A 26,183-nucleotide genomic window follows, 5' to 3' on the forward strand; every position below is an offset into this window, starting at 1 on the left:
ACTATATGAGCCAGCAATCCCACTTCTGGGATTTATATATCCAGAAGAATTGAAATATGGATCTCAAAGAGCTATTATTACTCTCATGTCCATTGCAGCTCTATTCACAACAGCCAAGATGTGGAAACAACCTGATGTCCATCACCAATGAATAGATAAAGAAAATGTGGTATATAATAAAATGGAATATTATTCATTCTTTGAAAAGAAAGAAATCCTGCCCTGTGCCACAACATGGGATGAACCTGGAGGACATTACACTAAGGGAAATAAACCAGTCACAGAAAAACAAGTGCTTCATGACTCCACTTACATGAGGCATCTAAAGGAGTCGAACTCATAAGAACAGAGAATAGAATGGTGGCTGCCACAGACCGGAGGGAGGGCGAAATGGGGAGTTGCTAACCAACAAGTATAAAATTTCAGTTATGCAAAATAAATAAGTTATGGAGATCTACTGTACAATACTGTGCCTGTAGACAACAATATTGTATTTGTACACTTAAAATTTTAAGAGGGTAGATCTCATATTAAGTGTCCTTACCACAGTAAAATTTAAAAAATTTTTTAATTAAAATATTTCAAGCAGACCTGCTCCCATACAAAAAGAACCCTCTCCTCCCCCAGAATAGGCCCTGCCTCTGATACAGTGGAAACTTCTCTTGAATTCCAGCTCCCTGGGCCAGTGACACCAAAAAGCAAGAGCTGCTTGCAGGCAGCAGTGAGGTTGAAACCGCACCCCTGGTGCGATGGGATCCCCCAGGGGAGGCTGAGCTCCACACCCAGGCTCTGCTGCCCACACGCAGTGCTGTGGGGGGGCCAGGTCAGCTTCCCAGGCTCATTCACTGGGGCGGAAGGCAGCATGTCTCCTGGGCTCTGGCCCTTCCCACTGAACAGACCCACGGATGCGCTGAAGCAGCACTTCCCACAGGCAGATGACAAGGAAGGCGAATCCTCCAGAGCCAGGGATGAGGCATCAAGAGATCTACAGCAAAAATCTGTTTCCACCTTTAAAATGCATGCACTTTTCGTATTTTGCTCCATACTCTTTCTGTATTTATTTGTGTAAAAATGTTTCTCCTGTTCACCAAGGAAAACTGAAACAGCAGGAAGGTGGGGCACATTCATCTCTTGGTTTTGCAAATCCCCAGCACATGGGACGCCCCCCATGGAGGTGCATGGAGTCCAGTTAGAGAAGCAGAGGACGTCCCTCAGGGGTCCTCCTCCACCCCCCCCTCAGTACTTGCTCTCAGCGCCAGCTGGTGGTCCTCAGTGGGGGGGCCCCTCCAGGTGTCGCTCCTCTATCTGTACTTGGCCGTCCCTCGTGGTCAGCAGGCTTGGCAGCTTCTTCAACACAGTCACTCCCCTTGTCTCGGAGAACAGTCCTTAGACCCACAGAACCCCATTTGCCAACACCCGTGAAAGGGAGGGCTCAATAGATGTGCATTTAAAAATGTATAAATTGTATACAACTGTACCTGTATATTTTATTATATATTAAAGGATACACAAAAATAGGGATTTTTGAAGGATGGATTGTAAATTAAATATGAACAGAAGGTCTAATTTTTCTTCTGCTATTCCAGCCTGTCATCAGGCACAAACTGCTTTAGAGGCGTGGCTGGAAGCAGCCTGTAAAGAATCTCTTTTGTTCCTTAAAGTTTATTGGAGACCCCATGGGCCTGGTTAGCCATTCTGTACCGACTAGCTACAGAATGTGAATGTCTTTGTCACCTGGATGAATGTGTCTGAGGGCGGGGAGAACAGAAGAGAGGATTCACCTTCACCCTCAGACTCCAAGGATCACATCCTACAACCACTCAAAGTATGAAGAAGTCACAAACAGCTGCAGGGGTACAAACCTGGGGGCTTCTGTGCAGGGATCCTCTATGGTGAGCTGCCCAGCATAGGGGTGGGTTAACTTATGACGATGAAGTCCTCCATGTATGGACAGGAGTGGGTGGCTGGGGAGACACTGGGTGTGATGGTGGGAAGTACTGAACCAGGAGGCCAAAGGTGTGGGATGGAATCCTGCCTCTGCCACATGAGCCATGTTATCTCGAATTCTTCAGGTTCTCTTTGTGTCAATCAGGGTGTGGTGGTGGTGGTGATGACAATGATGAGGATGACAATGAGGATGACAGCTTGAAACACAGTCCTGCAATTCTGAAGTCCATGCTCCAAAGAAAGGGAGATGTTCTCCTGTATTTGCCAGCACCTGTGTCTCCTGTCTGCACCTCCATAGCCACTGTCCACTCTGACCCACTCCACCTCCTGCCCTGGGACATGGCCTGGAACTGAAGTGCCTCAGTGGGCTTCTTTGCCTTCTGCAATTAGGTTCAGCTAACACAAGACCCTAGCTAGAGATCAGAGACTGGGAGAAGTGTGAAGTCACGCATTTAGTTGCTATAGGTTGGCTACAGCCCTGTGCTAAAGGCCACAGCTCTCACAGGTTGTCCTCTTCATCACCTACCCTGTCCGGGTTCCAGCGGCCTCTCAGTGAGAACCCCCACTTCACCATCCCTACCGGCCGCCATAAGCCCTGCCCACACTTCACTAAACTCTCTTCAAATGCCCGGTGTGTTTATTGTTTCCTCCCAACATCTTGACTGAGTTCCCTTTTCTAGTAAGAACCAGATTCTTGTCATCTCTTGACTGAGAGCAGGAATCACTGACAAACACTGCATAGTACTTACTGAGCAGTTAATGCATACCGCGTTCCAATTACGCTACAAAAAGTCAGAAAGCATCACTTTACTGCAAAGGACCTAAAATCTCAATTGAAAGTCAAGGCATATGTACATCAAAATACAAAATGTACGTCACACATGCTCAGTGAATCCAACTTCTTTCCCTTCTATTACATGGAGAAACCTGCTTTGCAGTTGCTGAGCCCCTTGGCCACTTGCCCAACCAGGTCCCCTACAAACCATGTCTCCATAGCACCAGAAGGTGTAAGAGGAAAAGTCCGGTTATAAGCTTTCCTATTGTAGCACATATGTCACCAGAATTTCCAGTTTATTCACCTACATCCCCAACAAGGCAGTGAGCCCTGGGACGGCAGGGACCCTACTCATCTCCTCAGCCATTCTCTTCTCACCTGCACCATTGTTGTGTGTGTAGTGGCTCCAAACCAATCTTCCTGCTTCGATCTTTGCTCTCCACCCCTGTTAACCATTCTTCTCGCACACTCCAACCACACTAACCCTTCTGTCAAATCCACCAAGCTAAGTCCAGTCTTTGGGCTACTGACATGCTGTTCCCTCTTCCTGAAATGCCTGGCTGCCTCCATGCTCTCTCGAGGCCTCACATCCTCTCTCACAGCTCCTTCTACAGTTTCCACTTAGCACTCCACACCATGTGAAATAACCTTTTCGTTTATCACCTGTCACTCCCATTATATTAGCACCATGAGAGAGGGACCTTGTCTGTGTCACTCACCACTCGATCCCCACAGCATGGAACACTGCTTGGACACACAGTATGTTCTCATTAAATATTTAGTGGGTAAAGGTATAATATTTAGATGCTTTGGAGCAATATATTGAGAGCAGAGAGAAGTTGTTTGAGCAAAGGTAAGGGAGAAATAAACAAACTTGATGCCTTATGTTGTTTTAGCAGATAACTAACAAGAAAAGCAGGCTGGCCATAAAGGAAGAGCCGAGTGCACATGCAGGGGAAGTACTAGACAGGAAAAGGCCCCTGGGCCCTTTATAAGGCTGGAAACCGTGGGGAACTTCTGTGCTTCACAGAGACTGAATGGGAGCAGGGAGCTGTACAGAGCCACCTCACTCTCTTAACCCCTCATCCCCAGTATCTTTCTTTCTCTCCTTTCACCTTTCCTTCATCTTCTCTACAGGTACTGAAATACCGGCCTTATCTCAGCACTATTGGAAAAAGTCTATCTCTTCAAAGGGTCTCAGGAACATCAGACCAGACACCAGATTTTTAAGAAAATAAACATCAGAGTTTAAACAATGTGGCATAGACACTATGATGGTCAGGATGCCTCTGGCCACATTAAACCCAGACTCAGCTGGTTTAAACAGTAAGGGAGATTTATTTTCTCACACAGCTAGAGGTCCTGGCAAAGGGACACTGCCAGATCAGTTAGATCAGTTTCTTGCAATACCCTCAAAGATCCACTTCTGCCTTATCATCCCCAGTATCAGCTTTGTCCTCAGCTATCTCCCATGGTCACGGATGGCTGCCACCATTCCAAACCTCACACCAAACAAGAAGAAGAAACAAAGGGGAAGAAAAGTGGCTGCTCTTCCTCAGGTCTCATGTTAAAACTATGGTAATCTTTTTTTAGAAATCCTCCCAGACTTTTCCTTTTATGTCTCATTGGCCAAAAGGGACTCATGCTCTCCCCAAAGCAGAATGTGGCAATAAAATCAAATTACCATAGTGGGATTATATGCATCGAGAATTGCTCTTGAGCAGGGAATGGGTGTTGGGGAGTTTGTCAATAGTGCCTTTTACAGGCTCCAGTCAGGAGTCTCATTCTGTTCTGAGTTAAGTAGAAGGTGCAAAGTTACCCAAATTCCAATGTAATGATCACTATGAAATTCAGTATGCAAAAGATTGCTAAACCTTAAAGTATAAAATAATGGGAAAATATGTAATTGATGATGGAGAAAAGAGAAGCATCTAATTCTAATTCTCTAATGGAGAGTGGGGAATGGGTGAGTGGATAATGAGCAGGAAACTGGAATGCTTTCTCAGAGGTGATGCCATTAATAAAGCCAACATATCTAGACATTTACTATATGCCCAGCACAGTGCTAAGTGCATTACATAATTAACTCATCTAACCCCTTCAACAGCCCTCTGACATAGTCACTACTTCTTCCCACTGTAAGCTGAAGAAACTAAGGCATGGAGAGGTCAAACAGCTTTTCCCAGGTTGTCAATTTTGTTAACAGTTCTCTGGATTAAAGCCCACACAGGCTGATTCCAGAGCCATTCTTTTACTTAATTCCTGGATCATTCTTTCTCCCCATTCTTGCAAAAAGCTTCCAAAGGGACAAATATGAGTTCCCCAGAAGGTTAAACTAGAGGTGGAATGTCTAGGCAGAAGGGACAAGTATACCTGCTAGAAAGTTATTACCTGTCTCAGGCAGGAGGTGGTTAGGACATCAGCTGGTACAAAAAGAAAGAAAAAGGCCAGTTGAAAAAATATATTTTTGAAAGAAGAACTATTAGTATTAGCATTGATATAACTGATTATGGATGGATCTGCTAGAACAGAGTCTCATGCCAGTGACCATAAGAAAAATTGCATTTCTTTACAAGATTCACAGGACCTGGAACCGAATCTAGAAAACCAGGCAGTGGCAAGCAAGTTGGCTCACAAAGCCAGTCTATGCTCTCCCTGTTCTCTTTCCATGTTCCAAGGGAAAAGACAGCCTTTCTCCTCATCACCAAATAAGCAAATGGCCAATGGATGGGTAGACCCACCGCTGGTCTAGTCAGTGGCCAGAGCACAGCCCAGCACTGCTTCTCCACCAGGGGCCCTGGGTAGGGCATTTTCAGCCAAATGCAGAGACCAGGATGCAGGTAAAGGAGAAAGAAATTCAAAGTCCTGATTTATAGGACTGGAAGGATAAGGTTATTAGAAACAGTGAAGTGGTTGGAAAACACTTAAAAGCTATTTTTTAGACAGAAGGAAGATGACATGCTGAGTTTTGAACAGGTTGGTTTGGGAAGATGGTGGCACATCCAAGAGATGGCATTGGAGGGGCAAGACTGGAATGCAGGGGAGGTCTGTATAAACAGAGGCAGCGAAGTAGACGTGCTCATCCATGCAGCACTGGCCATGTCTCTGTTCTAGGTTCTAGAATGGTCCTGGTTCTGCAGCAGTGATAGAATAAAGCCTCTGCTAATATGTGGCTCACATTCTAACGTCCAATCCCTCAAAAACAAATGGCCCCTTGCACAGTCCCCACACTAATCCCTGTACCCTGTGCAATCATGCAGGGAAAAGTCACATAGTTGGAAAGACAAAACAAAGATGGCGAAGAAGAAAACAAGACCGGGAGGGTGCCATCACAGAAGAATAGGGAACTGAGAGATCGTCGTTTCATGGAAACCAAAAGAAGGGTGAGTCTAAAGAAGAAATTAATGTCCAATGGGCCCAGGCTAGTAGTGAAGAAAAAGCCACTGACTCTGACATGAGGGTTGCCATTGGTCAGCTTTGAGCAGCGGTTTCTGACCCTCACTATGCGTCAGAATCACCTGAAGAATTTGAAGACACACGGATGCCCAGAAGAATTTGAAGACATCAGGATACCCAAGATCCTGATGCAGTTGGTCTGGGGTGCAGCCTGGGCACTGGCACTGGTTTTCAGTTGTTTGGGTCACTTAAATATACAGGAAGAGCTGAGAAATGTCACTTTAAATAAAGAAATTTCAGCAGTAGAAGCTAGATTGCAGAGAATTAAAAAAGGAGGTTTTTTTAGTAGAGAGACTAGCAGTCTGAACATCAGACATGGATGTTTAGCCTCAGTCTCCTCCTGCCTTGCCATGTGATTTAACCTCCTTTCGTCTTATCTGTGAAATCAGGACAGAAATACTTGCTGTGCCCAACTCAGTTTCCTTGGGAGGTCAACCACGGGATAATAGATGTAAGAGTACTTTGAAAAAAGACTCAAGTGTTATAAAAATGTTAAGATTTAAATGGTTGTCAGTTTTTTCCCCAAAGATGGCCCTAAAGATAGTGATTATCAACTGCAGAGACCTTCGTGAAACTGGCAGTCCTTGCCACACGGAGCTCACAAAGCAAGCATCCTTTGATAAGTACTCACAGCCACTATCTAAAAGTCTAGTGCTGTCTGCAACTCACACTTTCCCACAGCTAGCCTTGCACCAGACCTGTAACAGATGCAATGTCCATAGCATGCAAATCCTGCCTCAAATTGCCAAATAGACAGCCATCCAACATAAAACTAAAGAACTAAAAGATGCTGCTGTTAAAGTAAGTGTAATGTGATATGGTCTCCATTTAATTGTCAATCCTAATTGTTACAGAGAATGGGGAAGGCAGAGGAGAGACTGAGAGATGTCTGTGAGAGCTGGCAATGCTGCAGGATCAGAATAGATTAATTGCCCTGGCAGATGGGGAAGGACTGTCCAAGATCTGAGCCAAAACCAGTAGCAGAATTTAGTGACCACTTGGGATCTCCTGCAAGTACCTGAACAGGTCTATCTACATAATGTATGTCAGCCAGGTCTCTGAGAAATGAAGCAATAATCTCAATCCCCTGCATTCTGCCTGCCTTTGAGGCAGCAGCTACCCCCAGGTGAGCAGTGGTACCTGTTCATGGTGACTAAGGTCCACTAGGGAGCATTCTTCAATCATAGATGATCACAGCTGTGAAGGGTGGTATTACAACATGCTCTCTACTCACTTCTGTTAGATGTTTTCCTTCAGTACAAATGTAAGAAATTTAATCCTTTGTCAAGGAAACAGAACTCTGAGCAAGAATAAAAAGATAGGCGAAATCCTACATAGGAGTGAAGCTGGGTGTCAGGTAACTGGTAAGCATCAGAGATAGCCTGGAGAAGATCTGTTACCTTCCCCCGGCCTCAGTGCCTGCCCTGGCTACTTCTACTCCAGCTGCTATTAGGGAGAAGGTGGTGCTAATTACATTCATGATCTGCATACAACTCCTGACACTCTCCCCACCTCCTCCTCCTGACCTCTTCCACCTGCAGAAACACTTGCTTCAAAATTGCCCTCCACAAAAGCAGTATGGAGGTACATCAAAATGATCAAAACAGACTTACCATTTGACCCAGGAATTGCACTCCTAGGAATTTACCCTGAGAATGCAGCAATCAAGTTTGAGAAAGACCAATGCACCCCTATGTTTATCGCAGCACTATTTACAATAGCCAAGAATTGGAAGCAACCTAAATGTCCATTGATAGATGAATGGATAAAGAAGATGTGATACATATACACAATGGAATACTACTCAGCCATAAGAAAAGGGCAAATCCTACCATTTGCAGCAACATGGATGGAGCTGGAGAGTATTATGCTCAGTGAAACAAGCCAAGCGGAGAAAGAGAAATACCAAATGATTTCACTCATCTGTGGAATATAAGAACAAAGGAAAAACTGAAGGAACAAAACAGCAGCAGAATCACAGAACTCAAGAATGGACTAACAGGTACCAAAGGGAAAGGGACTGGGGAGGATGGGTGGGTAGGGAGGGATAAGGGGAGGGGGGAGAAGAAGGGGGATATTAAGATTAGCATGCATGGGGGGTGGGAGAAAGGGGAGGGCTGTACAACACAGAGAAGGCAAGTAGTGATTCTACAACATTTTGCTATGCTGATTGACAGTGACTGTAAAGGGGTTTATAGGGGGGACCTGGTATAGGGGAGAGCCTAGTAAACATAATATTCATCATGTAAGTGTAGTTTAATGATACCAAAAAAAAAAAAAAAGGCAGTTCCTGTGTGGTGACCTCCAATGAGTTCTACACAAGAGTATAAAGGGCATATAAAAGTGAAGGCAAAGGGTCTGTTTGTGTTTATACAGAGGATCAAAGCCTAATTTGGCTACCCCGAAAATGAACTAATTTACAATATGAAAAAGAACTTCCAACATCAGCACTCTCTGGAAATCATGCCAGAAGATGATCATCAAAAAACCCCAACAAAGATCCACGCACTGCTACAGGTGTAGATGCACTCATCCCACCAGTTCCTGGACTTGCCATGGGAATGAAGAAGGAGATATCTAAGCTGGCCTGTGCATACAGTAAAACAACAAATTTGACTGGATCTATACTGTTGGAACTCAACCAAGAATTAGGAGAAGTGCAAATTGTGGCGCTCCAAAATCTTACAACTACAGACTATTTACTGTTAAAAGAACATACAGGATATGAACACTCCCCAGGAATGGGTTGTTTTAATTTGTCTGATTTCTCTCAGACTGTTCAAGTTCAGTTGGACAATATCCACCATATCATAGATAAGTTTTCACAAATGCCTAAGGTGCCTAACTGGTTTTCTTGGTTTCACTGGAGATGGCTGGTAATTACAGGTATGCTTTGGTTATGTAACTATACTCCTATTATGTTAATGTGTGTGTGCAATTTAATTAGTAGTTTAAAACCTATACATGCTGAAGTTACTCTACAAGAAGATATGTCAAAGAAATAATCAATCTTCCCATGTTTTCTTCCGCCTGCTACTTCTATAGCTTTTCTTCTTCCTTCCTAATTACAACCCTTAAATAGAATTCGTGCCTCATATCAAATTTACTGAGTATCATAATTCTTCCAAGTGGTAAAGACACCTCAAGACAAATGCTGGGCATAGAAGCCACAGGGCATAAATCTGCAAAGAAGTAAAAAGCTAACCATTTCAAACAATAAGGCTTCTCTCTCACTTACCAACTTCACATTTCCCTGTATGGCCCCAGAAGATGACTGGTTAGCCAGAGACGGGTAAGATTCCTCAAGGGAGGAACAACCTAAGACAGGCACAGTCGCAGGGGGGCCATCAGGTGAGAAATTGGGGACCAACAGAGGTGAGGCTTAGAACCTCACCCCCCCTGTTCTGAGAGAAATCTTCTGCATCCGTGGATGTTTTATTGCCCTGGTCTAGCTTGGATTAACACATAGTCTACAGGCACACACCTGATCATCTACATTTGCTCTCTTACAACACTAAACTATGTTTTCTACCTTTATCTTGTATCTACCTACCACTTCAGCATTTCATTAAAAATAATAATAATAAAGAGAGAAATGTGGTATCCACATATAAATCAAGTATAAAAATCAAATGAGTATTCATATTTGAACTGACTGTTTATAGTTCATAATGCATGAGCAAAACCAAAAGTTTCTGTGATGACTGCCCTTGTACTGTTCACCATGTAACTTATTCACTATGTAAGAATTTGTTCTCCATGTAAAAACTTGTTCATTATGCTTCAGAAGATTGGAGACTGATGAAAATTAGGCTTGGGGTGGATTAATGATTGTGCATTGAGCATTGACTCCCCTATACAGAATTTTATTGTTGTTAACAACCACTTGATCAATAAATATGAGAGATGCCCTCACAAAAAAGAAAAAAAAGTGCACACTTCCAATTGTAAAATAAATAAGTAACTGGGATGTAATGTATAGCATAAGGAATATAGTCAAAATATTGTAACAACTTGGTATGGTGATAGCTGGTACCTAGAATTATCATGTATATAAATGTTGAATCACTCTGTTGTACACCTGAACCTAATGTAATACTGTGTGTCAACTACCCTTCAATAAAAAATAATTATCTACAAAAAAAAAAAAAAAAATTGCCCTCCACGAAACAGAAGCCACACACTCCCTCACCTTAACACCACCTCCAATAGGGCTTAGACCCTTTTGCATGTAAAACTGTAATAAAACTACCAACAAAAGAGAATTTGAAACAAAGATATAAAGGATTCTTCACAAGTTTACATTGATCATCTCATCCACTGAGAAGCCATTTCCTTTGTGTTCAAATGTCCTTGTGAAAAGCTAACCAAGAGGAGAAAGGGGCACAGAGGCCAAGTAGGTACCACATCCTTGGCTCCTTTTTTCAGGAGAAACACCCACTTTAGAGAAACATTTTTTATGCCTCCAGGTAAAGACCCCAAGCTTCTCGCACAGGGGCAACACGTTTTGGTGGAAAGAGGAGTAACTGCCTCCAGGTCCTGCACTGAAACCCCATTTCCATAAACACTGCTGTCAACTTGGCCAAGTTATTTCACCTGTCTGAGTCTCTTTTTCACCTCTCTATAAAAAAGAATAAAAACACTATCCCACAGCATTATTGTGAACATGACTTGATATAGAACATAGAGGTCTATAATATAAAACACTGCATAGCTCAATCTCTCTACCTCCCAGCCCCCCCCACCCCCGCCCCCCACACACACACATGCACACACATACACTGAGACTTGAGTTTTTCAATGCTGGAAGTCCAGTAACCTCTCATCCCTGTGAATTCTCTATGAACAGAACCCAAGAAGTCTCAGCTAGGGGAATGCGATTATAATTGGGCAGGACAGAGGGTAGGGGGTACTAGGTGGGATCCCAGGGAAGGCAGTTCATTCTTCAACAATTCCTACCATTTCCTCTGTGGAAGCAGCACACATGAATAAATCAGCAAGTGGGAGTACATTTTTAAAAATTACATGGAAATTGTACCATTGTCTGTTATAACAATATACAAACAAAACAGTGGGGGGTTTTCTCTTGCTCACAGAGATATGTTGTTGACAATTACAGTTTCAGAAACACAAGAGACAAAAACTGCCCAAAAACTCAAGATGAAGGCTGAAATTAGATTTCTTTTTAACACACTTCCCCTGACAGTACCTGGGTAATGCTTTTGTGGTTGCTCTACCTGTGGGTCATTTCCTGTGCCGACAGTCAGTGCGATTAAGAGACACAGTAGACACAAGAATAGCTTAATACTTAACTGTAAGATGATTTTTCAAGGAGCTTCTCCAAGTATAATACTTAGCTTCTAGAAATAGTAATCACTGCAAACATTTGAGAGTCAAAATTCTATGCAAGGACCCAGGAGATAAACACAATTTGAACATAATACCTCCTTCCAAATCATTTCCTAGTCTGGACTGCAAAAAGCCTTAAGACACCTTTCCTAATATATTTTATTTATTCAAAGAAGAAAAGGCTATTTGAAGTTCTTGTATTCCTTCCACACAGAGATGCTTCACTGAGCTTTAAGAGAAGCATTTGTCTGTAGGCACAAAATGAGTAAGTAATTCCTCAGCTTCTAGAAAATGTAATCGTTGCAAACATCGGAAATGTTAAAATTTTATGCAAAACATCTTTTATAAAGATACAGACTAAAATCTTGAAATAAATATCATTCCAAACTAGTCTCAGCATTTATGTTTAAAAAATTAATACATATTCAAATGCTTCTGGATGCATAGAGTATCTCTGGACAGCAACAGTGGCTGTCTCTAGGGAGATAAGGGTGAGAGGTAGTTTTACTGCTCACAGTGCATCCTCCTGTGCTTTATATTTTTGTGTTATGTGCATGTGTTAATATTAATCTAGCTTAATCTAACTACTTAATTTAATTAAATGTAGTCTTTGCAACAGGCAAATGAACTCATGCATCCCAATCGAGGTAGATGATCTTTCTCTACAATCAGTAGAGACCGACCTTCTCCCCAGGCTGGACCTGTACAGCAGAGGAGTTCCCTGCCTTCTTGTCACAGTGCTGTGCTAGCACTAAAGGATACAGTAAAAATAGATCCTGTCTCCAGGCTGTCCCGGCAGAATGGCTGTCTCTCTGCCCCTAGGCTCCAGCCCTACCCAGCCTTCTCCAGCCCCAGAGCAGAGCAGTCCACTGCTTTTTAAATGTATCTTTCTGGGGTTTTCCTTGTTGCCCTGCCCTTCCACCCTTTTGATTAAATGGCTTTCTCAAAGAGGTCAGTGTGCACTCTCTTCCTTAGTAACCCTGAGACACAGTGGACAAAGGAGGAGGTGAAAGCCCCTGGGCCTTAGAATACAGTGAAACACATTGGTGCCATTGTCCTCTGGGCTCTAGAATACAGTGGAACACATTGGAGCCAAAGCCTCTTATGGAACACACTAGCTGTGTGACCTTGACAAGTGACTAATATCTCTGAGCCTCAGTTTATTTGCTCTTGAAAGGGTGGCAGTCATTTTATTCTCAGAGGGATGGAACAGAGATCAAATGAAATCAGTTATTAAAATGCCTACTATATATCCAACACATAGTGGATGTGAAATAAATGTTAGATATCATTGTCATCGTCATCAGTTAGTATTAACTGATTCTCACTGCCCGAGGATGACGCTTTCAAACTTCCCAAGGCTACACACCTTGTCAGCACTCTGACTCAGGAACCATTTACAAGCAGTATGGAATAGTGGAAAAGGTGGGCTTTAGGGTCAAAGAGGCTTTACCTAGAGCAAATCCTTAAGATGCATTTCTTCAACTATAAAGTGTAGATAATTATACCTTCCTCACCAAATCAGGGAAGACTAAAGATAATGCAAAAAAGGAACCTGGCACATAAGAAGTGCTCTCCACATCTTGGCTATTTTCACTTTACTCCAATGGGGTTATCTATTCACAAGTTCCAACATGCCTTCCTCTCTTCCGCCTCCATGTCTTTGTTTAGCCTGGTTGCCCCATCTGTCCTATTTAACCATCTTCATCTCTGGAAACTTCCATGCATCTTTCTAGTCTCAGTTCCATCTGAGAGCGTTTGTGAAGTTTTCTTTGACCACAATGGCTTTTCTCACCTCTGAACTCATATTAAAGTTTTATCTTCTGTAAGGTATTTATCTTCTTATAAGCAGATAGATCAAATTATCACATTTATCTTCTGTTGGGTAATAAGAGGTAGAAACCCAGAGAATCCCAAGATTGTTCCGCTGTGACCACTGTGAGGCCTACTAGAAAGTAAGGAAGTCAAACAATAATAGGCAGAAAGAACTCCAGTCACATGTGGCCAAAGAGCAGTTTCCCAGGGAACTGTCCCTGAGATCCCTGGACTACGATCCCCACGTCATCTAGGAGGGTCACTTGCACTTCCAAAAGTCAACTCCCTGATTCAAGAGGGTCTCATAACAGAAAGTGTCAATGGGTTCATCGATAAATTAAGGCACACTGGAGCTTCCAGCATGTGGACAGGCTGGTGGGGCACTGGACACATCATCTGACATCCACGTGAGTGGCTGCTGTTTCCGTCTCCCTGTGGGCCTGACTCCAGCTGCCCCTTCAGCCATTCAGTGCAATCAGATTGAGCTGTTCCTCTCTACAAACACTGGACAGTGGTGAGCAGAGCTGCAGAGGGTACAGCCAACTCCTTCGCATGTCATCCAGAGCCTGCACAGTCTGACCCCAGCCCTTCCCAGGCTCTTCTTCTGTGGCAGTCACCACCTGCTTCTTGCTGTTCCCCAAGCCCACCATAATCTGCCTAGTCTCCCCGCTACTTGGCATGTCCTTCTTTAGCTTCTTTACCTCATCTTACTCAGACTATAAACCAAGCTCAGATGTTGCCTCCTATAAAGAACCCTGCCACCCTTTCACAGAGTTTATTCCCAGTTCTCTCCGCAGCTCTCTATTACTGAGCTCTTCACGGTACTGCCAGTGTGACCATGGCAAGTTCCTGCCAGCATGCCCATGCACAAAGTACTGCCAGCATGCCCACTCATTTCTCCCCCACAAGACCACATGCATTATGAGGTCAAGAAGGATTTTATAACCCTTCTGTCTGCCCAGCAAGGTTTCTGACTACCAATACACTTTATTTAATGCACTGATTAAGAGAACAGAAATAAATGAATGAATGATGCTGTTTCTAACAAGAGACACCATACTTCCCAGCCTTCCCATCCAAGATGCCTGGAAATTACTCTTGGAAGATCTGTGTTTGTGGAGACTAGACAGAGCCACAGAGCCATTTTTGCAAAAGGTGAGCACCCCTGGGGGTGGGAAAGAGAAGTACTTGTGTCCAGAATAATAACTCCCCTAGAAAACATTAAGTCAGAGGGGTCTTTCATTTCCAAATTTTTTATTTTCACCTTTGTATATCTGCATACAGGTCTGAATTCAAATGAACTTTGGTAAGTGATATTCTATAAAAATATCCTAATTATTTTTTAGTTCACTAAGTAGCTGTAATCCCAGGCCTGGTGAATCCCATATCCGGTAATTGCGACTGCTCTGTGAAGCATCGTCCCCAGGATTTTTCCCTCTGGTGATTACTGAGCAATCCATTTTCACCTTTAGAACTGGCGCAGGGTTTGTGCCCACCTGTTTATTTTCTTGCTAATTTAGTTCTTTTACATACTATGACCTTCTGTGGCCCACATGCAATAAAGGAGTCATCCTTACAAGGACTTCCTTTAGATGGCTCACGGAAGTGTGTGAGGCATAAGTAATATACCAACTCTTAAACCCAGGCAGAATGAGTCCCTACCTTATGTCCCAGGAAAGCCTATAATGCTGTTTTGTAAACGGAACAAAAGATCCTCTTGATCTTGGCTATTTTCTATAGGAAAATGCCTCCCCAAGTACATCCTTTCCTACACATTCTGTAGTGGAACATTTATGGGGTCAAAGGAAGTCACTAAAAACTTGCCCAAGCTATTTAGCTCATATTCATTAACTGCTTAATACAAGCCAAGAGGAGCTTTACCAAGGGCCTCACATGGCTTGTTTCATCTTTCCCCAGTCTCCCTGGTCCTGCAGATGAGGAACCTGGAGCACAGGGGCCAATAACTCACCCAAGATCACATGGCTCATGGGTGTTGAAGTAAGCTTTTTCAGTCAACTCTGCTGGCTCCAGAGCCTGAAAGTATAACCATTACTCTAGGCTCTGTGGCACACTGCCAGACTTCTTGTTCAAGAAGAGTTTTTCCAACATGGGTAATTCCTAGACAGCTCTCATAAGACCTTACTCCTTTAGGCATTTTAGAGTATATTCGTATGGTCTTCTCTTTTTGAAACAATTATTTAAAAACATATGGTTCAAGAATGCATCACATAGAGACAGGCCTCTTTTAAAATTTTTTAAATGATAAAAAGCTACACAGGGAAAAGAAAACTGTGTCCTCTTGACCCAAACTTTTAGATTTTGGTATAAAGTGTCTTCACTGGGTGCAAAGTGACCGACTCCCTTAGTCAGTGGAAACAGGTGCACTTTGTATGCCACTGTCCACAACCAGATGAGTTTCTCAAGGAGGCTCATTGGTCCTCAAACATTTATTAAGTATGCCCTCTGCATGAGACAGTTGCTGGGCAGTGTGCGGGAATGGGGAGCAAGGAGACATGGCCCTAGCTCTGCCAGGGCTTACAGGCAGTAGCTCACTTCCTTGGGGAATTCAAGGCCCACAGACTGACCATAACATTAGATGTACCAAAGCCCATAAGGCGAGAAGTTCAGAAGAGAAAGAAATCATAACCACCTTGAAAAATATCAACTTGCTTTATTGGAAAAGGTCTATGTCTTGCCTCCAGCTTTCATCAGTGCTCAGTGACCAGTACTGGGAGGGCCATGCCAAGGGAAAAGCTGAGATGGAAGAAGCCACATGTTCATTGCAAAGGAGAGTTAAAAAAATATATGTAGGCTGCCTCTGAACACCCAATAGCCTAACTAATGGATTAATTTTTATTAAAATTTTAATGGGTATTAATTTTCATTTCCAACAGGCAATATATGCATATGCTAAAACAAACTGAAGATCAAGCAAACCAAATTGTTAGGCAGTAAAGTTTCCCTCTACCCTGAGAGGCAGCCTCTCTAAGTGGGTTATTGGACCCCTTCAAAAGAGAGTTCTGTGCATTTTAATGGCAGAAGTTTATAATGCCTTCAGCTTCTGGGCCACTCAGGACTAAGTTAGGTGGCCCATTCCGAAGGCTGGCCACAGAGATGGGTCAGGAAAGTGAGCAATGGAGAGATAAATTAGGAAGAACTGCTCCAGGCCTGGTCAACTCAGGGGCACTGCCCCATTGGCCACCTCCTGCGCATGGCACTGGGACAGGGAAGGGAGCCAGGCCTTCCATACTCATAGCTCACCCCACAACTGCTAGGCACCACCCACCTTTTAGAGAGAAGTAAAGTATGTGCTGGGAGAACGAGGCAGATGGGGGAGAGATTCTGGAAAATTCTAAGGAGGTTTTAAGCACTCTTCAGGCAGACCGGCCCAGCCGCCGTTTAGGGTTTCCTTGCTGGGGTGCTGGGGCGGATGTTACCCAGTGGGGTTCAAGGCAGTGCCTTGGTGGTGAGATGAGAAGTTTTTAAATGTCTGCCTTTCTAAAGCCACTCTCCCTGCATCTCAGAGAAGCACCCAGCTGGTGTGAATCGACCAGGACAGCAAATCCAGTTATTTATCTCCCTATCCCGAGTTACATTTATAAAGTAATGAATGGTCCATTAAACTAAGTTTGGGCACCTGTCTCGCCACAGCCACCTCGTCGCCCGCATCCTTAGCCGGAGGCCGTGGACGTGGGCTGCAGCCTTCCAGCCTCAATTCCCCTCCCTCTGCCACCCCCCTCGCTTCCCTCCTCCTCCCGCCCTCCCCCCGGTTATTTGTGAGATTAGAGTTCATTAATTAAATCCTGTGCTTAGATCGAACTGTAACATTATTCCAATCACATTTATCTTGCAGGCGGCGGAGGAGGTGGCAGCCTCGCTGGAAACGCGCGGGGGAGCCGGCGCCCGCGGCCGGGGACGCACAGCGCGGCGCTTCATCGCCACGCCGCCGCGCAGACCCTCCATCTTCCTGCCTGGCCTCCCGGCCCCGCTCGCCCCTGCCTGCGGGGTCGGGCTCCTCTCTGGGGCTCCAGCCCGCCCCCATCCCCCAGGCCTCCGCTGCTCTCCTGCCCGGTCCCCCTCCCCCGCCACACACGCTGACACGCGCGCGCGAACACACACACACACACCCGCACACACCAGCGATCGGCTGGCCTCTCAATGGACCGATTACCCCTCTTTCCCTGATCCCAGCCCAGCCCGGGATGAGAAATTGCAAAATGGCCCGGGTCGCCAGTGTGCTGGGGCTGGTCATGCTCAGCGTCGCCCTGCTGATTTTATCGCTCATCAGCTACGTGTCCCTGAAAAAGGAGAACATCTTCACCACTCCCAAGTACGCCAGCCCGGGGGCGCCCCGAATGTACATGTTCCACGCGGGATTCCGGTGAGTGCGGGCCTCTGAGCGCCCTCGGGCATCTGGTTTGGGGGGACGGCGGTGTGGGGTGGCGGGGGGGTGACAGGGAGTGTCTGGCTTCTCTGAGACTTCGGGCTGGATAACTGCGTGATCCTTCCCCTCCTCTCTGATTCTCCCTTCCCCCTTTCCTTTATTTATTTATTTTTTAAACCCGAAGTCCCTAAAAGCTGTTGTCCCAATCGATGTGATTGCATTTCTCGTATTCTTCCTCGGCATCCGTTCCCCCATTTCAAAAATGGGGGGAGGGCTTAACGAGAACGCTGGTGGAGGGAGAGGCGCTGTGTTTGGGAGGGGGCGGTGAAGCGGGACTCGCGAGCGGTGAGCGCCTTCCCGGTGCCGGGTTCACGGACTCTGCCTCCAGGCTCTCGACCGTACGGGGCGATTTAATGGCGCAGGCGCCGGACTCGCCTTGAGTTCTTCTCCGCGCCTCTGCCCAACCCCCATCAAATGATAACCGGGTCTGTGCTCTTGAAGCCCCTGGTGTATTCTACCACGATCCTCCCCCAACACACACACACACTGCCAACCCCCACCCCCGCTCCCACCCGCCTCCCCCTTTCCGGGATTTCTGCCGTTCCCCCTCCTTCTGCGGGAAGCGAGCCTCCTAAGGGCCGCCTACCCTCGCCCCAGGTTCGGGTCACCGCCGGGCGAGGGGCTGGACTGAGTAGGCGCCAGGCGAGGCTTGGCGCAGCCCATTGAGAACCCGTGCCTCTACCTGTGACCGCAGGAGTCCTCCCGGCTGGGCCTCCTGGGGGACAAGTGGCAAATACAAACTGCAACCGGGTCCAAGCCGGGCCAGAGATGTAGAACTTAGGGAAGCCCCACTAGGACAGAGGAGCGGGGCTGCCCAGCGGCCTCCGGGGTCCCGAGTTGGGTGACAGGGAGTGCAGTCAGACCTAGGCTCGGGGAGTAAAAGGTTAAGGCAGAAGCCACCCCCAGCCTTCCCCTGGGTCTCCGGTTTCCTCTGCCCTTTCTCCAAAAATCAATTCACCCAGATGGCAGAGTCGCAGGTCGGACCTGCGGGGGACGCGGCCGCTGTCCGCGGTGCTGACTCCCCGGTCCGCGCCGCGCCCGGGCGCCGGCAGTGCTCCTGGCTCCCGCCCCGGAGCTCCGCGAGACGGCCATTTTATGGTTTCTCCCGCACCCGGAGGGTTGGACAATGGAGACAGACCTCCCCAGTTTTCTTACGCCCTCACAGGTGTGTATGGGGAGTAGAGGATGGACCAACTGAGAGGGGGCTCTGGGACAGGATGGAGCCCGTTCGTGTGCCAGCTGCGCCCCCCACCAGCTGGCTGCACCTTAATGGCTACCTCGGCTTCCCCAGCCGAGGCCAGCATGTTTGTCTGTACTCATGCTCCTCTCCAGGTCACAGTTTGCGCTGAAGTTTCTAGATCCGTCATTTGTGCCCATTACGAATTCTCTGACCCATGAACTCCAAGAGAAACCTTCTAAGTGGACATTTAATCGGACAGCGTTTTTACATCAAAGGTAGGATAGGGGGAAAAGATCAAAAAGCTGTTTTTGCACTGTGGAGCTCAAAACAACAACAAAAAAAATCTATCCTCCTCCTGAGCTGTATTTGTCTTCTTGGCCTTACTGCACAAATTCTGGTGATTCATAACCCTTTTTTATGCATGTAGTGTTTTTCATCAAGAGAAAACATCAGGAAGACCAATTTGAATGGAAGAAAAATGATATTTTCAATATCCACCCTAACTTCACCTTCACTGAGCACCATGGTCTATAGTTAACCATGTGTGGCTCACACTGCCAAAGCCAACTATTAAAAAAAAAAAAGTTAATTGCAGGAAGACCACCCAAAGCCTTTTCATTCCCCCACTGATAAAAACTGAAAAAATAAATACATAGAATTGTCTCACTGAAACACACAGAAAATACTGTAATTCATCCCTATCAAATTACTAGTGAAAATCTTGGCCCAGATATATGCAAGTATTTAAGTACGGTTTTGTTTTGGGTTTGCCTGTTTGTTTTCATTATGCCCTTACAGCTTTTAACATACTGTAAAAGCTACTCAACATTATTTTATTAGTTGTAGCAGCCTTGTTTTTACATGAAGGAGTTTATGTGTATGTGTGTGGGGGGGTGTTTTTGGTTGTGAGGTGGGAAGAAGGATGGGATTTATTGAAATTTATTCTCCTCAGTGATTATGGTCTACTCTTAGAAACCTCAGATAAGTCAGTTCTCCTTCCTTCTTGGTAGGATTATTGTTCTGTGAGTGGAATGTGAGCCATCTAGTGTATTCATTAGGGGTGTGAATACTTATTTTACATGTACTTATTTTACCACTCTATTTAGGGGGTTGTGTTTTGGTCATAGAATTTCTAGTTACTGCATTCCTCTCTTTTTTATTTTAATTTAATGACAGAATTAAAACAAATTTGGTAGATCTACAATGTTAGGAGAATGTTGTTTACTTACAGAGTTGACATACAGTCTGATTATGGTTAAAATTTTTAAAACACTGTTCAATTAGAAATTAGTCCAGGACAATAATTGATTGTTTTTAAAGACCTAGAAGTGTATTTTTTTCCATTTTTTTATTATTGGAACATAGCTGATAAACAATATTATTGGTATATTGGTTTCAGATGTACAACATAGTGACTTGATAATTATATACATTACTAGAAGCTCACCACAGTTAGTTACCCCCTGTTACCATACCAAGATATTAGAAGTCCCTTTTTTTAACTATTGATTTTTAAATCCAGTATTGCTTTTACAGACAACCCAGAAAACACTAATGGGTAGAACTCACTATACCTTTTCCCAAAACATGTTTCTAACTCAATAAAAATATTCTTCCTACAATAGGCCATGTGACCCAAATGACCAGTCAGAACAATATCTCTTTTTCAAAACCTCCTTTGAACCCATTTATGAGATAATATTTGGTTAATTTTCTCAGTATCAAGCTAAGCTTACTGTGCCTTTGTAACAGTTTGTAGAGAACAATATTGGTAACTTTGGAAGTTTCAGATTAAAGCTTTCAGATTATGTTGCTCTATACTTTGACAAGTGAAATAATTTTTTGAAATAAAATCCCAGGTAAAGTGATGATAGGTGAAGCATTTAGTTTCAATCCTGCTATGCTTTTAGGCAAAAGACACAGGAAATTCAATGTGATTTCTTCGAATTGGAGAATCTAGTAGCAAAGTAACATTTTACTGGTCTTTTTTAGATATTTTAAATAGCTGAGACTTTAAGAGGAGCTGCTTAATTTTACTTAAAGCTCAACATGAAAGCAACCCGAAATTAGCGTTAAATATCACCCTTGCCTTGCTTATCCCCTAAATTCTTAGAATATACACACATTTCTAGATACAATACCCTATTTTTCTAAGGATTAAGTTTCTTCAACTAAATTGTTTCTATACAATCAAGTAGAAAAATATCCGTTTCAATATTCAAAGGACCTTAATGAGGTTATGTCATTTCTATTAAATATTCAACTACACCCACTGTTATTACCATTTTCATATTTTAATAATAGATAGTACTATACTGACTCATATCTATTTGGCTTATTTAGACACCAGAGATATTTGACCCTTGAATACGACAGTCCAATAGCAAACAAGTAGTCCCTAGTTAACAAATTCTAAGTCACCAATGTTTGTGCATTAATATAAGCTCTTTGGGGCCTCTGTAAATTGTTTCCCTGTATTCTCCGACACAACTTGGCCTATGCCTTCCCCTTGATCAAATACACTCTTCACATAGAGTAGAAAACCAAAGATTGGCAGCTAAAACTGTAAATTGCAACATTTACAAGCCTGAAAGGATTAACTCCAAGAACCTGCCTGAGAGATTAGCACATGTCTGTAGATTCTGAAGCGGTCCTCCACACAAAGACCATAATTACTGTGAACGTGTAGTCTTTCTTGGATTCAGTGTGCCTACGATTCTTGTCTGAATGAAATGCCAGCATAAGACATAAAATGAAAAAATCAATTCTTTTGAATGGGATGCATTTAATGAATTTCTTTTTATTTTAGGCAAGAAATTCTTCAGCATGTCGATGTAATAAAAAATTTTTCTTTGACCAAGAATAGTGTTCGGATCGGACAACTGATGCACTATGATTATTCCAGCCATAAATATGTTTTCTCTATTAGCAATAACTTCCGATCACTACTTCCAGATGTGTCTCCCATTCTGAATAAGCATTATAATATTTGTGCTGTGGTTGGAAATAGTGGGATCCTGACAGGGAGCCGGTGTGGACAAGAAATAGATAAGTCAGATTTTGTTTTCCGTTGCAATTTTGCCCCTACGGAGGCTTTCCAAAGAGATGTTGGAAGGAAAACCAACCTGACCACCTTCAACCCCAGCATCCTGGAAAAATATTACAACAATCTTTTGACCATTCAGGACCGTAACAACTTTTTCCTCAGTTTAAAAAAACTTGAGGGGGCTATTCTTTGGATCCCTGCATTTTTCTTCCATACTTCTGCAACTGTTACCAGGACATTAGTTGACTTTTTTGTTGAACACAGAGGTCAGTTAAAAGTCCAGTTGGCGTGGCCTGGAAATATAATGCAACATGTCAACAGGTGTGTATATTTTATTGCCTTTAACTTATACCCCACCAGATGGCAAATCAATATTTCAATCTCTTGGGGGTGGGAAGTATCCAGTTAGTTAGTTGTGGTTAGCTTAGTATTTTAGGGCAAATGGTTATGTTTTGTAATGAATAAATGAATCATTCTAGGTCAGAATTTCAATCTCCTCCTCCCATCTGGTAACCAAGTGCCAAACGGGGAGTTTGATATCTCATCAGTCTCCCCTCTCTGCTTCCTGCCCCCTCCATTGTTGGTAAATCTAATGAGCAATCATAGAAATCAAGACAAATCAAGAATTTTCTTTAAATGGGTAACTACATCCCAATAATGCTAATGGCTAAATTAAACAAGCATTTTCTTTTAAAGATGCAATTGACTTAAAATGTCCATTTTTATTAGATATTTGGGTGTTTTGTATATGTCCAAGATTAGAAAACCATGTAGGTAAATCATAAATTATATAATCTGCCTTAAAATGTGAGATTTGATAAACCAAAAATTATATGCCTTCATAATTCAGTAACTTGGCCTTAGACAGATTAACCAAAATATGCAGTATTTTCATCTAGAGTGATGAGTTTTAACTCTGGCTACTTGGAGAGCTTTAAAATATACTATTGCCTGGGCTCTACTTCAAGAAATTCTAATGTAATTCATCTGATGGAGGAGGTGAGGGGCCCAGATATTTGGTATTTCTTAATAACTCCCCAAATGATTTTAATGTATAGTCAGAATTGGGTGCCACTAATCCAGAGCATTTTATAAAGCAAGATAAATTGTAGGATTTTTTTCTTCCTTAAGTCTTCTGAGGAAATTGCCTCAACTCTAATTTCCCTTATGCGAGTCCTAACATACTATTCAGATATTACTATAAATTAGAGTAGATTCTGGGGCCTGGTAAATAGGGAATTCTAAAGATTTTTATCCCACAGTATATTATTCCCATTCTGTACTCCACTAAAATCCTCCACATTTAAGATTTTTAGTTGGTCTCTCACAGAAGGAGGAATCATTGTCTAATAAAACTGGTATGTATCTAACAGGTAGGGTAATACCATAATTTATAATCCAAACTGAAACTTTTTTTTTGAGAGAAAGAGGGCACTGCTAATAATTACAACAAGGATAACAGGCAAACACTGGTATTATCCCCATTTCCCAGGATGTATGGACACCTTTTTAAAGAGGTAATGTAGTCCAACTGCTAAGTTTAAAGATAAGTCAACTGAGGAACAAAGAACAGGAGTTATTTACCCAACCTCACTGCCCAAAATAGGCAGAACAAGAATTAGAATCCAGGCCTCCTGCCAACCTGGTCTTTTGACCTCATAATTTTGCTCTTCTCTAATTCTATTTAAGTTCAGCTGTACCAAAAGAATTGTCAGAAGCCATTCTAACTCCTTAGATAAGAATATTAAAACCAAGACTAAACTTTTAAATTGCAACTAGAAGGAAAAAGTCCATCTTTGAAGCCTTCAAATAGTAATGAAGGGAGTGCATATGCTTAGATACTTCAGGAAACTGGCCTGTGTGGCCTACCCTGCCCCCGACCTTTCAGAAGTCCCATGGAATTAGCTATAATGCCCCACAACCAGTCATGTTGACAGCAAACAGATTGGTTCAATGGAAACTCAAAGGAAATACAATCTATAGTAACCTGATTCATGAACAGTTCAATTCTCTTTGCACAGCCAACGATAAACACACATACATGCATACACATGCACACGCGCACACACACACACACACTCCATGGCAATCTCCAATATTTGACAGTTTTGGTGGGAAAGCTTCAAATTACTCTCTAAACACAGAAGGAAAAACAACCATAGTGTAGCCTTTTCTTTCAGATCATAAAGCATGTAAATATTTTCCTTAGGTCCCAGCATGCTAAAGAAGAGCTTGAGAACCCCCAGTTGGAAGACAAAGAGGCAGGGAATATGATTTTCTTAGCACAGGTATTCTTATGTACACCCTTGTGTCAGCAATATGTGAAGAGATTCACTTGTATGGATTTTGGCCTTTTGGATTTGACCCGAACACAAGGGAACAGAAAAATAAGGCTCAGAACCTTTCTAGACCCAGCAAGAAGAATTTAATCTCTAGGTTTGGGTAAAGAAGTGATAGAGGAGTTCCCCTTAGATTAAACAACCTCCTCCCCACTTCCAAGGGCCCTCTGTGTATGAAAAAGCATAGTCATTCTCACTGGTGACCTTCTGTGGTATTCACCAGCAAGTCAGAGCCACCACTCCTAAAGACAACCCAGACACAGGGCTGGCTTCAAACATGTGCAACCAGTGTAGTCACACAGGAGCTGTGCTCAGAAGGCCTGGTACTTGGTTTAATGCTCTGCTACCACTCTCTCAAAATTCTCAATAATTTTTTAAGGAAGGGCCCACATTTTCATTTTGCACTGGGTCTCCCAAACTATGTAGCCGGTGCTGCTTAGAGGTGGTTGTCTAAAAGATAGATTCAAAGCAAGTATTGTTTAAATCACATGTACAGACCCACCTCCCAGCCCAGTCAGAGTGACCTATCTGATTGAAACCTTCAACACTGGCCTCTGAATCCACGTGTACTTATTGTTCCACAGGTACTGGAAAAACAAACATTTGTCACCCAAACGGCTGAGCACAGGTATTCTTATGTACACCCTTGCATCAGCAATATGTGAAGAGATCCACTTGTATGGATTTTGGCCTTTTGGATTTGACCCCAACACGAGGGAAGATCTTCCATACCATTACTATGACAAAAAAGGAACCAAATTTACCACCAAGTGGCAGGAGTCCCACCAGCTGCCTGCTGAGTTTCAGCTGCTGTACCGAATGCATGGGGAAGGGCTCACCAAGCTGACTCTGTCACACTGTGCCTAAGAACTCCAAACAGAAAGTGCCAATCGGCTGTTTAAAAAGTGCCCCAACTCACAATGAATAGTCTTCAGAATCAAACCCTAGAGAATTTCTTATAAGGATCGTGTGCCGTTTAAAAGGAAAGATGTCTTCCCTCCCTTTTTTGCACTGTTGTTTTGAGTGTCTCAGCAGGACAAACGCACTGAAGCCACATGATTTCAACTTGATTGATAAAGGAAATGTTACATTTGGAACTATGTTGCTAACAGAATGGTTTCAAGTATTTTCATCTTTGTATTTTGATAATAAACTGCCTCCCATTTTTTAGAGGACTAGAGCTGTAGTTTCTACAGCTTTGCTTAGACACAGTCCTCATAATCAGAGGCCTCAGGCCAATTTGGGCAGGATTTCAGTTTTTGGGTGGGATAAGACTCTCCAGAATAGAAACATAAAGAACTGATTTGCATCTCCTCTCTATCTCCGACCATATCCCTTGCCCCACCACTGTGGAGTTTAATAATTTGCTAGGAATCATATTGAATTAGCTTTGCTTGTATCTGTTGCATTTGTACTAGATGTGTTCAAGGTTCTGGGAAACCGAGCAAATCATGATGGACCCCCTTATGATTACTTTGGTAAGGAACATGTCTTACTAAGTTATCACTAGTCCATGCAGTCTACAACACAGTGGCCCCTCTGTGGTGTGTGGCTTATAATGCAGTGCATCTCTCACTACCAGAAAGAAAGCCTGTGTCATGGGTGGCACTGTATTTCTTGCCATGAGTGCTATTATGGCAAATGACCTATTACCACATTTGCAAGGGCATTCCAGCATGAGTTTAGTGCCTACACAATTCCAACCCAGGCACTGGGCTGGGAATCCTCTCAAAATATAGAGACAGTGAGTCAGCTTATAAACCTGGGAAGCCTGGGACATAAAGATGAAAACAAAGTAGAATGCTTAGAAATTGTTAGGAAGTTGTAGATAC

General features: G+C 43.5%; 2 protein-coding genes across 3 annotated transcripts in view; one reads left to right on the plus strand and one right to left on the minus strand.

Moving 5' to 3' along the window:
* Positions 1 to 26,183, minus strand: part of LOC118928902 (collagen alpha-1(I) chain-like) — a 148,289-nt gene that overhangs the window by 63,897 nt on the left and 58,209 nt on the right. The window lies entirely within an intron of this gene.
* Positions 17,171 to 25,786, plus strand: ST8SIA3 (ST8 alpha-N-acetyl-neuraminide alpha-2,8-sialyltransferase 3). Of its 2 annotated transcripts, none has more exons than XM_036918524.2 (4): positions 17,171 to 17,723; positions 19,119 to 19,241; positions 21,776 to 22,333; positions 24,936 to 25,786. In XM_036918524.2, exons 1-4 carry the CDS (start codon positions 17,545 to 17,547, stop codon positions 25,216 to 25,218), a joined length of 1,143 nt encoding a protein of 380 aa, XP_036774419.1. In that variant the 5' UTR covers positions 17,171 to 17,544; the 3' UTR covers positions 25,219 to 25,786. The 2 variants fall into 2 exon arrangements, with proteins under 2 accessions (XP_036774419.1, XP_057360197.1); XM_057504214.1 differs by lacking the exon at positions 17,171 to 17,723 and adding an exon at positions 18,335 to 18,951.

This window comes from Manis pentadactyla, chromosome 6 (assembly GCF_030020395.1).
Source record: "Manis pentadactyla isolate mManPen7 chromosome 6, mManPen7.hap1, whole genome shotgun sequence".
Lineage (NCBI taxonomy): Eukaryota > Metazoa > Chordata > Mammalia > Pholidota > Manidae > Manis > Manis pentadactyla.